Source organism: Aspergillus eucalypticola (assembly GCF_003184535.1).
Source record: "Aspergillus eucalypticola CBS 122712 chromosome Unknown BO83scaffold_15, whole genome shotgun sequence".
In the NCBI taxonomy this organism is placed as follows: Eukaryota; Fungi; Ascomycota; class Eurotiomycetes; order Eurotiales; family Aspergillaceae; genus Aspergillus; species Aspergillus eucalypticola.
The window spans coordinates 347,538-361,328 of NW_020290289.1; the positions used below are offsets into that span (position 1 = coordinate 347,538).

Sequence of the window (13,791 nt, forward strand, 5' to 3'; positions counted from 1 at the left end):
TGATATTCGAGACCGGTTCTAAGTAATCATAATCATATTGGAGTTTATGCCCCAATGGTATCTTATACGCCTTCTTATACCTGACGCCATCAACATGTGGCGTAGGGCCTGGCCATCAGCTATGAACATGCCACCGCTGGACTTCAGACCATGGATAAGGGCCACTTAATCATGGCAGGAGTAAAGGTCTGGAACGGTCTGCATTTATGTGGCTAGAATTTAGAGCATATATCGTCTACCTTAATCCATCCTAAACCAGTTCCTTCGCTAGCCTAGCCTAATGCAAGATCAACCCCGTGGGCCGCCTTGATCACCAACATGCAGCTGCTCTTCTTTGCTCCAGCTTTACTTCTCTCCAATGTCCTGGCAGAGAACTTCCAAGCCCCCTTACAACATACTATCCCATCTTTCTCTACCAATTCGCATACTCCACACGACGATGTACACAACTTCAACACCAACACCATCCCCCACGGCATCACCGACGACCCCCGCATAATCCACAACCAAACCTTTGACTACATAATCGCTGGCGGGGGACTCACCGGCCTAACCCTTGCCGCAAAGCTAGTCTCTGAGAAGAAATACACCGTCCTAGTGATCGAAAGCGGGTTCTATGCCTGGGAATACGGACCCAAGATCGACGACCTCAATACCTACGGCCAGGTATTTGGCAGCAGCGTTGACCATGCCTATGAGACGAGTCCGCAGCTTGTCGGTAATGACGGGGAAACCGGTCTAGACAAGGACATTAGACTCGTTCGGTCAGGGAATGGGCTCGGAGGGTCAACACTAATCAACGGCGGATCGTGGACGAGACCTCACAAGTCGCAGCTTGATTCGTGGGAAAAGGTCTTTGAGAATACGGGGTGGAGTTGGGCGGCATTGAAGGGGAAGATGGATGAGGTTGAGGTGCCGAGGGATCCAAAAACGGATAATATTACGGCTGGGTCGTTGCATAGCTTCGATGCTGGGTGTCATAATAGGGAGCCGGAGAAGGGGAAGGTAAAGGTAGGGGCGAGGGATCGCGGGTATGGGTGGTCGCCGTTGATTGGGGCGTTGATGAGCACGGTGAAGAAAACGTATAGTGGGGTGGTGAATCAGAAGGACTTCTGTTGTGGGGATCCAACTGGGGTGTCGATGTTTTTGAATACGCTCACTAATGAGCAGGTAAGGACGGATGCTGCGAGATCGTGGTTGAAGCCGATTTTAGATGATCAGGAGTTGAGTCAGTATATCACTGTTTTGACGGGGGAGCTGGTTGGGAAGGTCCATTTGGATAATGGCGCGGCTTTGAGGATGGGGGCAAAGTGGCAGGCGAAGGGTGTGGAGTTTGGAGTGCATAAGAAGCCGGAGTGGAAGTGGGATGCTTGGGCTAGGAAGGAGGTCCTTTTGGCAGCCGGATCTACAATCTCTCCCCTTATCCTGCAGTGGTCGGGGATCGGTCCTAAAGCCTGGCTTGATGCGGCGGGAATCGAACAGAAATTGGACCTTCCAGTGGGGTATAACCTGCAGGATCAAACAACTACTTCGGTAGTTACGAAGCCGAAGGAATCAGGTAACGGCCAGGGTCAAGCAGCCTACTTTGCAACCTTTGAAGAGATCTTCGGCGACGAAGCTGAACAGATGAAAAAGATCCTGAACGACGACAAAGAGTTGGACAAATGGGCCGAACACGCAGTCAAAGGCAACGGATTTCCCGACAAGGCCAACCTCCTAAAACAATACAAGAACTACCGAGACTGGCTCCTAACCGACAAAGTATCCTACGCCGAGCTATTTCTCGATACCGACAACAGCACTCACTTCGACCTGTGGAACCTCATCCCATTCACCCGGGGGTACGTCAAGATCCTGGATAACGACCCCTACCTCCGCAGCTTCGAATACAACCCACGCTACTTCGAGAACATTTTAGACTTGTACGGCCAAGCTGCTGCGACGCGGCTGGCACGGCAAATGACCAATACGCATGACATGAAACAGTATGTGGACAAGGAGCAGGTTCCGGGGAGATATGTGCCACAGGGAGCGAATCTGAGTCAATGGGCCGATTATGTGAAGCAAAACTATCGCGCTAATTATCATGGGGTGGGGACATGTTCCATGATGAAGAGGGACCTAGGTGGTGTTGTGGATTCGGATGCTAAGGTGTATGATGTGAAGGGGTTGAGGGTGGTGGATGGCTCGATTCCGCCGACGCAGTTGTCGTCACATGTTATGACGGTGTTTTATGCCATGGCTTTAAAGATTGCGGAGTCGGTTATTAAGGATGCTGGAAATACTTAGGAGGGAGGAGGGATAGAGATTGTGGGAAAATGGAGTAGCTAAGATGATCAACTGCATTCGGTACGAAGATGACAAGGACTAAAAATAATTTACAGGATATTAGTCTTGTGCATCAAACCTCTGAAAGACAAAGGGATAAGTTATGGGCTCCATGATATGGTGACACATAAGTCTTTATGCGGTTGGCCGATGAGCGGTAAGACAAGGAGATTAGAAGTCTAGTATTGAGAGATGGAAAAGTATCACAACGATTCAATTCCTCACTCCCGCAATCTTCCATATGGCTGCTGCCCCTTGGGCTACCCATAGACTGGCAATTTCCATCAGCCAAACTATGTAACGGCGGAGATTAGAGAAACTAGCCAGGGACATTCCGTCCTGATAACGGATTACACCTTACCTTAGCTGCACCTCCGAAAAGATTATAAGCAGTACCATCTGCTGATTTTCTACCAGTCTGTAGGCTTCAGCCTCGAGTATAGTTGTGGATTAAACATCAATGAGGTATATAAATCAACGAACACCTAATTGGCTAAGATCAGGATGACATGATGATCGATGCTTCTGATCTGGCCACTCCGCATGAGAAGATGCCTGAACAACGCTCCATGGCCGGTTCCGAACATACCCAAGCAAATGGTGAAAGAGTCGCGACAGTCTCCCAAGAAGTGCCGAAAGAACAGCACTGAGGGTCTGCAGTCAGTGACAATGAGAAGGGTCTCGTGGGAGAACTCGATGCCATGGACCCAACGCACCCGTACGCCATAAAGGGAAATATAAGATCCAAAGACTCAGGCGAATGGCAGAATAGGGGACGTAAAAGTCTCGTTATAATAGTACTACGAGCAAGAGACCCACGACGGGTCCGAGACATATGCACCACACGCACTATCTTCATCATTGGCAGTGAATTTGCATGCAATGTGCTCTCTTTTGCATTGTTTTGTCGAGCTTTAACGAATTTTCTTCTTCGAAAAAAAGGACGAAGAGAGGAAGGAATGTTGCCTGACTGGAACCCAGACCAAAAACCACTGTGGTTGTTCTGCGGATTGTACATGTGCTGGGTTGCGTTTGAAGTTGTCAACGAAGGATACTGATGGAAGTTGCTTTCATTTCAGAAACATCTCGACTATCTTCATCAAGTGGAGGATGAAGCTATGTAGCAAGTGAACTCTTGCAAATCTGTACTACAAACATCTCCGCGCTTGCGAACAGACAATTTTTCTATTTATATAGAACATGTGTCAGGGAATATTGATCGGCAGGTCAAAAGCAGAATGCGCTTAGGCTGCAGCGCGGTAGATCCCCGTTTCTTGTTTCCAAGACTTTGTGACGCCTAAAATCCCGAATGCGGTTACTGCTGGTTCGTTGCCGGGAAGCAGCATATTGAATTCTCCGTTTGCTCGGTCCCATAATGTCTACAGTATAGGAGTGGGTAGGGTTGAAGATAAATGTGCACATGTGGAATGGCGGTTGCGGAACCTTGTACGGGAGTGAGGGGATCTGATAATCGACCCACACTGACTGGAGAGGAAAGGCATAGAGAACATTACCGGGTTCATGTAGGCTTCTTTAAGCTATAGAACCATGATATCACCGCAGCAGGTGATGTTCTCAAGATCTATCGAGTCGAGGGAATGAGAACGATAAGCCACAGGCTTTAACGTACTCAGAAAGCTCAATATTCCAGCAGTATACCCAGGCTTTGACTTCATCACCAAATGTCCTTATATCCAATGCAATGCGAACATGCCCCGACCAAGATATAGTACCAGGGGTTAACGAGGTTATGATGAAAATGAGACTGATTTGATAATCTACTAGACAGCCGATCTCAGATGTCGTTGGCAGGGCTGCACATACAAGAAACCTTTCAGCCGGAAGCAGGAACCAAAGAGACATGTGCGGACATTTCACAAACCCAAAACAGATTCAAAGGACGCGTAATTGGCATGTTGAAACTATATATAGAAGAAATCATTTGAAGCAACTGGAGACATGGAGTCAGGTTCCGAGGTCAACCGAGAATACTCAGTATGTCGGGTGGGTAAAATCAGGGCCCCCATACAGGCTTGTTGTCTGGTGGCTGCAATCAAGCACGGCTCTTGTTACCACCCCCGCGAAGTGGATTACACCTGCGTACTACTATATCAAGATCATGGAAAGTACGAATAGCATAGTTATGTGGAGACGGGAACGCAGAACCACGGCTGTGGCTATGGTTCTGTCCTGATTTTACCTGGAAAGCTTTGCTCTGACGACCGGTATCCCTTATTCCTTCCAGCTCAATGGACGAGAGGATGGAGTATCAATAATGAAAAATCTATTCCCCAAACTAACCTATTTTTGGGGGCGGGGGCTCTTTTGAATGGTATCGCGTCACCCAGATGTTGGGAAGCCGAACATGACTGGGTCCTCTGTTGGAGGGAATGCAACAGGGACATCATAATGCCAGCTATCTCAATAACCATGTGTGATCCAGGCATGATAGGTTATATTATTCCCGTTTACGGGAAGTAACAGGGTGAAGTTTCTCGGTGTGGGATAAGATGGAAAAGAAGGCGGCCTATTGCGTTTCTTCCTTTCACAACAAAATTGAGTAAAGCTTCGCAGACTTGGTCACCAGAGGTATAGGAGACGAAGAAATTAATTGTTGAAAACGCAGCCTAAGCAGCAGAAGATGCCAAAAGGTATTATAATGGTCTGCAACTGAAAGAAACCAAGCAATGCTACAAGGCTAGCTAGTGTTCCTTTCCAGAACAGGACCTCCCCAACTTGAAGTATTAAGATTGACTTAGTGGGGCATGTGATGGTCACACCTATTTTCCCTCCCGCACCGGACTATAATTCTAATTTGTTGCTTCACTCCACACCGCCACATCTGATCACCCACACAAACATAGACCCACATAGTCACTGTGGTTGCTTGAAAGGATGCGTCAATGCTACCTTCAGATATGCACTATGCAGCCAGATGGCTCGTTGGGAGGAGCATTTGTCGGTGAATTCGGGTCATTTCTTGCATCAATCGTCAGCCCTATCAAAATAGCTCACATACCCACACTCATCATAATCTTCATGTCTTCTGTGGGCTGCAAGCAGATATGTAACTTGTTTAGTATCAGTGTGTTCCTCGAAAAATTTGTCAATTTTCTCTATTCTCTAGGTTTCTGGCAATCAGACGATGCCCCTATAGCTACATTCAGGTAATAATAGATGGGCCGTGTATATCCGCTGCACCGCATATGACCGGCTATAGTACACAAACGAAATTTTGACAACGAACTGATGGTATGGCAGTTCCAACATACAGTAGCGCTTGCTTGAATGAGCCTCAGCAAAGCCAGAATTTCACCAAGTCTCCAACCATACCGTAAACGTTTAATCGCCTACTCGTACCTATGGTCTTCATAACTGTGCATCAGTATTACGTAAGGTATACGGAGAGTGAAGACGTGTTGCCTGAGGCAGGAAAGGCTGAAGCGCAGCGGAAATTGTGCTGCCTACCACTGCAACTCCCACACACAGTAAGAGTGATAATAAAAGACACACTACTATCGGCGTGAATAAAGCCCAAGCAGCTTGAAAGGTACCAAATTGCGTATTAATCATGGGACGGGGAAGCATGGTCTTGTTTAAAAACGATGCGAGGCAGTTCGAAAGAATCTCTTGGGTAGCTGCAGGGCCCACGAGTAGATAAGATTAAATTTTGTCAATCGGCAGGGTATAAAAGCAGAATATTACAATTATTATCATCTTTACACTGTTTATGGACCTGGTTCTAGACGTAGTCCGCGTTAAGGATCAACACCCGCACAACTTGTAAGAAACGATCCAGGAAAGCCGAATCATCATCAAAGGCGAGCAATAATTTGATTACCCGCCCGTCTGCGGACCCATGGTTCCCAAGTATATCTCAGTACACCTAAGGGGACGTATGTTGTCCCAGGTCCGGCAGATCATACGTATTTTCAGCCCCTACCAGTAAGAGATTCTGTTCACAACTAGTAACGACCATCGGAACAATCTCACTGCAGAAGCGGTGGGCTCGCTTTTCTTCGGAAGGATTGCCTTCCTTGCACAACCGTCCTCCCATATTCGCTGCACCCTCAGAGAAGCGCCCACTCGGGCTTAAGCCTGCAGGCGAAAGTCACCCCAGCCTCACGCACCCTTTGCCCCTTACTTAAGAACCTTGCCATGTTGATTTGTCGCCAGAAAGCCATCATGGGCGTGAGCCACGCCCGGTTTGTTGTGTATCTGAAGCTAGCTATCTTAGCAAATCCAGTATGTTACCGAAGCATGATCAATGGAGTATGCTACAGAATCATCTGTTCATACCACAGGATTTGCCATAGTAAGATGTGCGCAGAGTAGTTTCAGGACCTTTGTAACACAGTGTAGGAAACTATTTTACTACGGAGAACTCTAGTATCTATGAGATTACGGATCACGTGTACTACGTTAATCACAAACTTCTGGGTATTCTGGTCGCATGTCAGATAAACCATGGATTGGTTGGGAGGGGCGGTGTTGGGCCCGGGGGGGGGGGGGTTCGCAGGTCGCATTCGTGCTGGACTCGGACTTACCGGCAGAATCCTGAGAGCGGATTCCTGCCCGCCGCGTCGCCCAACAATCAGTTCTTGACGTCTACTTGATGTTTTCCGTACTGTCTGTACAGATCTTATAATTGCTTCTACAAGTGTGGAATGTTTTTTTTGTCTATTACTGGTGTGCTGCTGGCCGGCAGAAGGATTATAATAAGTAGTAAAAAGCAGAAATATTCCTGATAGTGTTATCACTTTACAGTAAGGACGTTTACTACTTTTTAAGTGCGATAAGTCGCTTGACTGGTAAAGTATTAGCTACACAAGTTAAATCATCATACGGGGAGGTACTTATACTAGCTGACAGAGCAAAGAGGAGAGTATAGATAGAGCCTTGTAAGTGGCTATTATTGATACCAGACAATTGAGGAAGAAAGTCAGTATGAAGTACAACGAAATGTAAACAATCAAAATGAGTACACCAATAAGAAATATGCACCTAGGAAGTTTACCGCTGAAGAGAGGGGTCATGACTTTAGTTGAACCGATCCTGTTCCTCCGCATCTGAAAGCAGTGTCAAGCTCCCAGCCATGATTGGCTAGGCGGCTCTCCCGTCGCCAAAAGTACCTTACTTGATATATATACGCGGTCATGATGGACTGTCAACTGCTTGTTCAATCATTCTCTCCCAGCTCTTTCTGAGTTTTTTTTGTTTCTCTCATAGGACTTTGATAATTCCTTGATAAAGGTTCTAATCTTCTACAACTACTACCATTTTCCCAATGCAGAACGTCGTCCCTGGTGGCAAACCCAGTTCCAGCGGGAATGCTGGTTATGTCAGCCATACTGCTACTACTACTACCGTACCGGCCACTCATCAAATTCAACCTGCAACAAGCCTTGGTCAACAACCAGGTAACAATGCGTACTTCAGCTCAGTACAAGTAGTCGACCCAGCAGCGGCATTCCCGTTCAACATCGACCCAGTCAACCAAAATCTCGCTGGCTATCCGAACGCTATGGCCCCACCCCCTGCCATCAACAACTTCGACCCCAGTCAGCTGGCTCTTCCATTGGATGCGTACCAGCCACGAGTGGAGTTTCCAGAACAGTTCTTCGTGATGAACCACCAACCCATGGCCCCCTTGCCGGAAGCTGCTGCGGGCCTACCCGCGCTGGCCCATGGCACAGACGGAGGTCACAGGCAACAACCTATGATGTAAGGACGGAGACTCAACTACTTGGTAGTTGATACTTTTCTACAATGATCCAATTCTAATGATGAGAGATGCGATACAGACCCCGGGATGCACCACTTCTCTGCAAATGGGAAGGCTGTACGCATGCACGAACCTTTAGCCGGATAGAAGAGTTGCTCCGACATATTAAAAACCTCCATATCGCTCCTCGGTCTTACCCTTGCGAAGTTTGCGGTCGGCCATTCAACCAAGCGTACAATAGGACAGCCCATATGCGCAGTCGTCATTGGGTGGAATGGCTTTCGGGAATGTATCGTGCGTGAAACTGAAGGGTTGGCTCATACCTGATGGTCTTTCTTTCTTTTCAGGATTCTATTGTACTGTGTCCATTTTTGATTTTTGTTTTTTTCCTTTTTCGGTTCTCTTTCTTTTGTCTTAATTACATTTCGGGACTAGAGCATTTTTAGATCATGTATAAATAATAAGGAGCACCGTTCCTAGCACTGCGCTAGCTGTCATCAGCGATCGGTGCCTTGCATATAAGGTCGACATCTGGGGATGTGGGTATTGTTAGCACTTAGCACATAAGTTTTGACTGTTAGTGTGGCCAAAAAAAGAAAAAAAAGAAAAAAAGAAACAAAAAAAGAGAAAAAAAGAGGGGAAAAAAAAAGGGAAAAATTGGAAAAAATTGGAAAAAATTGGAAAAATTTGGAAAAATTTGGAGAAATTTGGAAAAAATTGGAAAAAATTGGAAAAAATTGGAAAAAATTGGAAAAAATTGGAAAAAATTGGAAAAAATTGGAAAAAATTGGAAAAATTTGGAAAAAATTGGAAAAAATTGGAAAAATTTGGAGAAAGTTGGAAAAAATTGGAAAAATTTGGAAAAATTTGAGAAAATTGGAAAAATAGAAAAAAGAGAAAAAAGGAGAAAATAATGAAAAATCCTACCAGGGAAGAAAAATATTGAGATCACTTTGAGTCTTGCTTCCACCGCCCGGGCAAACCAAAGGCCAAGTGAAGGTGAAGTCATCTTCTCCGCGACATACTCTACGTAATGAGAGTACATCGCTGGGCTGGGCCGTTCAAGAGGTTAAGCCCCTAGTCCATCTTCAGTCCACCCAGATCCAGAACTCAACAGCAAACTCTAGGTCTGATCGGAAAATGCATGGGGTGGAACCGTCCGGCTTGGTGACCAAAGCCGGGTAATCGGTTGCGTGGGGGGAGGGAAAGTGGCGCGCAGATGGAGGGGAGGAGGGCTACAGCCCAACAACGCGCCCCCATCTGGCGCGATATAATGGGTTTGACATGCAGGTAATCCAAAAGAATCTGGATTTTTTCCTAGTACGGATTTTAACTGTCAATTTCTAGACCACCCGTCGTCGTGCGCGAGGAAGATGATCCTGGTACGTGCATAATAGTGGGCTTCCTATCAGCCAATGTTTATCTCCCAATCCAACTGTACACGTAGTGTCGCGCCCCAAAAAGCGAGCCATAGGTGTTAGAGAGGGTGGATTGACCGGCGGGCGTCGGCAAGAGGAGGAGAACGAGGTCTCGGCGTGTAGCATGTAGGAGTGTTTCAACTTTCAACTTCCCTCTGATCAAACCAGTGGGCCTACCATGGTGTTCCAAAAAAAGTTGTTCAAGTGTCGGGGCGTTAGCCAGGGCCCCCCCCCTCCTCCCTCCTCAATGGTACCGTATATCGGCTTATGCCGACCTTAGCGTGGGTAGTAATGGGTACCTAACGAGCGGTGAGAGCGCAGGTACAAACTGCAGAGAGTGAAGAAGGACAATAATCATTCTCATTTTCATCTCCCTTCGTCCTTCCGTTTTTCCCGCCTTCTCTGTTTCTATTTTGCCTTGATCTTTTGATTTGAATCCCTTTTTTTTTTTTTTTCTCTTTTTATTTTTTCCAATTTTTTTTTCTACCGTTTCAAATGGAAGATGCTGATGAGGTTCTGCTTTCAATTTACTGTATCCGGATAATGTTGGATCTGGACAACAGGCTACTTACTACTACTACTACTACTATAGAAGACGCCCAGGCAAGTGCCAGTGGGTCAATAGTAGTAGTAGTAGTAGTAGTAGTAGTAGTAGTAGTAGTAGTAGTAGTAGTAGTAGTAGTTTGGATAACCCTAATTCAGCGCGGCCAGAGCGCTCTTGCAGGGCGCCTGCGGCCGGAGCGTGCCACAGGCTGCGACATCTAGCTACATACAGGACCCTATTGCCACCCTGATAACCCCTCGTAATCTTACAGTATCTCCAGTGGGTCAATAGTTATAGGGGGACTAGTAGCTCATCCTCGTGATTGGCGGAACACCAATGATATCGGACGATCCTCACGACATGAAGAAGGAAATGAATACACCGGCGACAAGAAAATATAGAACGAGAAACAGCTCAATAGATTTACGTCTTCACCGCTCAGGCGCGATGGGATGAGCCCGAGGCGTAATGGCAGGCTTTGCCCTGGCTGCATCACGTTCAAATGGTTAGTTCTGGATTTCAACAGGTTGTCCAATCAACACAACTTCTGTAGTTGTGGTGGGATAGCAGTCACCAAGGAACTCCAACCCCTGGCAGATTTCCCTAAGGAAAAGAGAAAAACTAACTGGCCGACCAGTGAAGATGATGTATCGAAAGGCAGCATTGATTAGATAACTGAAACGAATACATGGTGCTGGCGCGACACGCATAGTACTTAAACCCCGGGATCCCCGAGTCTCAATCGCATCACACTTGTCCATATCCGAGGTCTTTATTATGCCTGAGGCTCCTAACAGTAGGCCCTTTCCAAGGGCGAGTCGAGGCTCATCGTTCGCTCCTTCAACAACCCATCCTCTCAGAGCACCGCTATTGACCGACTACGCTGACCTCAATACGGGCCACCAGGGCCACACTCCCTCTTATTTGACGGCACCTACAATCTTCGGTAACACCACAACTCCGAATAGCAACCATGGAAATGCCCAAGTCCACGCCGACCATCGGATCTTCTGGCCCAGCGATGGACCAGAAATGTACTTGGCACCGCCGATGCCAGCAACAATTCCAGGTAGCATGCAGAGCAACACTCATGACCACCCCAATACAGATATTTATCAGTCTCCCACAAACCTAGCGCTGGAACCACATTTCGGGTATTCTGAAAACGTGGATCATGCGGTCGTGGGGGTGGGATCACTAAACCCGGGCTTGGAATCGATACCGCAGACGCAGGGGAATATTTCTGAGCCAAGGTATGTTATAAAGGTTGAGGTTTCCTCAGGACAGAGCTGACAAACCGCTAGACAAATTGGTCGAAAATGTACATGGCCGGGTTGCACATATACCCAGCCTTTCCGACGGTCAGGAGACCTGGCGAGACATGTGCGAACCATTCATGAAAACCCTCAAGCCTACCAGTGTCCAGAGTGTGGGCAGCGGTTCAACCGCAACGATAACATGCTTCAACATTGGCGGAGTGCTCATCACTGTCCGAATCCGCCAACAAGGCATCACTAAAGGCTCTATTTTCCTTGCTGCCAGAGGCTGGCCTTCCATGACCTTTGGGGGTAGGACGTTTTAGTATATCGTCTTTCGTGATTTGTCTTCTTATCCTTTTCCTTACTTTTTCTGCACTTTGCCTTAGATTGTTCGCGGGAATCCTGGTGTTGCATACCACGCGCGGCGTTGTTCATTGCATGACAGGGTGCATTGCAGCTCTTCCGTTTTGCGGGCCTCCAACGCACGTTTTTCGTTCCTACTTGCATCTGATTTCTTATTTATCCTCTTGGCTGTTGTTTTACTGAGCGCAATCTGTGGCCATAATAGTATAATACGCCATGCGGGATTGTATTACCTATCTCAGTACTGGTTTCGGGTTTTCTTTGCATTTGGTTCTTTCGATGTGTGCACGTCTTTCATCATCGGCTGGGGTTGTTTTAAGATTGTCTTCATCACATAATTTCAATCATCTTAGAGATGGCGACGATTAGTTGGGTATCTTCAAAAGAATTATAAGGACATATATTCTGGAGTTAAACATGATCGCATCTGTTGCTAGAGGTCTCTGGCTGCGAAGGCAAACTCATTGAGAGATGGGAATGGGAAAGAGCGAGGCTGGCGGGGTTAAGATAGGAGAAATCTTTTTTCCGTGACTGGGACACTCTTGAGCACATGACCAGCACTATATAAGCTTGTAGCCACAGTCTTATGTTGAGACATTTACCAAGTAGACCAAAAGGGAAATCTCTCTAGTGGTGCTGGTATTGCTCAGGTATTTGTTCCGACATCTTACAATGATGATCTCTGTAGCTCAGACAAGAGAGCTACCATTTAGTCTTTATTTTATGTTGGAACGACGTTTTAGGTCAATATTGAAGTCGTAATAAACGCTTGATTCTTCTATCTAGGCGCGCTCGGAAGGAGCGTTGAGATTACGGTGTTTCAGGTCACGTGACCTTGCTCACTTAGTAATTTACTGGGATTATGTTCCAACATTTTATATACTTTTACTTTCCAATAAATCTAATCTAGTCTACTGTTTTCTCACTCTGTGGGTAGATTGATACTTCAGCTTTTAATATAAGAATTATAAAAGATTAATTTTTTTTAAATAGAATAATATAGTAGTCTTAAGAATAATTTATTTACTAGAACTACATGTTACATATATAATAACAAAGATTTATAGTTTTTTATGATTTTCTATTCTTTTTATTTTTTATATTGTCTTTTTGCTTAATAGAATATAAATATTTTTTGAAAAGTTATTTCTTTTTTATTAGTACTAAAAAGTATTTAGTTCTAATTAATTACTCAAGAAATATGGTTATTATAATTAGACTGGTACTATCAGTATCTTATACTGATATCACAGATAGACCAACTAGTGTAAACAATGACATTATATCATCACAAACTACGGATGTATAGGTGTAGATCTTATATCCAGAGAACTGCAACTCCCACACACAGTAAGAGTTCAGATAATCAAATACACACTACTATCGGCGTGAATAAAGCCCAAGCAGCTTGAAGAGTACTAAATTGTGTATCAATCATAGAACAGGAAAGCATGGTCTTATTTAAGAACAAGACAAGACAGTTCAAAAAGATTCTCTTGGGTATCTGCAATACCTCTGAGTAGATTCTATTGATTTTTGTCAATCGGCAGTATGTGAAACCATAAGATTACAGTAATTACCAGTTTTCCACTGGCTACAGAGCTGGTTCTAGACTTAGTCCGCGTTCAGGATTAACATCCGAACAATCTTTAAGAAACGATCCCGGAGAGCGGATTTTCAACAAGGACAAGTAATACCTTGATTGCCCGCCCACCGGCGGACTCATAGTTCCCAAGTATACGCTCAGATACACCCGACAGGTACACCCGACAGATATACCTGAGACGGTGAATGTTGTCCTAGGTCCGCCAGGTCCTACGTCTTTTTAACCCTAACCAGTAAGAGATCTGGTCACAACTAGTAACAACCATCAGAAAAGTCTCACTGGAGAAGCAGTAGGTTCCTTTTTCTCCGCTGAAGGATTGCCTTCCCTGCATAGCCGTCCTCTCATATTCGCTGCACCAAGCGCCCACCCAGGCTTAAGTCTGCAGGCCAAATCCACCCCAGCCTCGCGCAACCTTTGCCGCTCATTCAAATATCGTGCTATGGTGATCTTACCGCCGGAAAGCGACCATCGGCATGAGCCACGCCCGGTTTGTTGTATGTCTGAAGCTAGATTAGAAAACCCAGAATATTCGCATTATATTTGTAATG

At 45.9% G+C, this 13,791-nt stretch overlaps 4 protein-coding genes across 4 annotated transcripts; 3 read left to right on the plus strand and 1 right to left on the minus strand.

Annotated features, from left to right (window-relative positions):
• Positions 1–15: 15 nt before the first annotated feature.
• Positions 16–2,289, plus strand: BO83DRAFT_446816 (GMC family oxidoreductase; the record flags this gene model as incomplete). Its single annotated transcript, XM_025536619.1, has 1 exon — positions 16–2,289. Exon 1 carries the CDS (start codon positions 319–321, stop codon positions 2,287–2,289), a length of 1,971 nt encoding a protein of 656 aa, XP_025387261.1. The 5' UTR covers positions 16–318.
• Positions 2,290–7,525: 5,236 nt separating this feature from the next.
• Positions 7,526–8,521, plus strand: BO83DRAFT_417877 (C2H2-type zinc finger protein). Its single transcript, XM_025534785.1, has 2 exons — positions 7,526–8,052; positions 8,133–8,521. The coding sequence occupies exons 1-2, from the start codon at positions 7,616–7,618 to the stop codon at positions 8,353–8,355; spliced, it is 660 nt and encodes a 219-aa protein (XP_025387262.1). The 5' UTR covers positions 7,526–7,615; the 3' UTR covers positions 8,356–8,521.
• On the minus strand, positions 8,493–9,323 carry BO83DRAFT_50797 (uncharacterized protein). Its single transcript, XM_025537404.1, has one exon. It carries the CDS (start codon positions 9,096–9,098, stop codon positions 8,631–8,633), a length of 468 nt encoding a protein of 155 aa, XP_025387263.1. The 5' UTR covers positions 9,099–9,323; the 3' UTR covers positions 8,493–8,630.
• A 1,469-nt stretch (positions 9,324–10,792) lies between these two features.
• BO83DRAFT_438111 (uncharacterized protein) lies at positions 10,793–12,089 on the plus strand (the record flags this gene model as incomplete). The annotated part of the gene is made up of 3 exons (XM_025536065.1): positions 10,793–11,169; positions 11,249–11,268; positions 11,320–12,089. 3 exons carry the CDS (start codon positions 10,793–10,795, stop codon positions 11,595–11,597), a joined length of 675 nt encoding a protein of 224 aa, XP_025387264.1. The 3' UTR covers positions 11,598–12,089.
• Between the last annotated feature and the right edge of the window lie 1,702 nt (positions 12,090–13,791).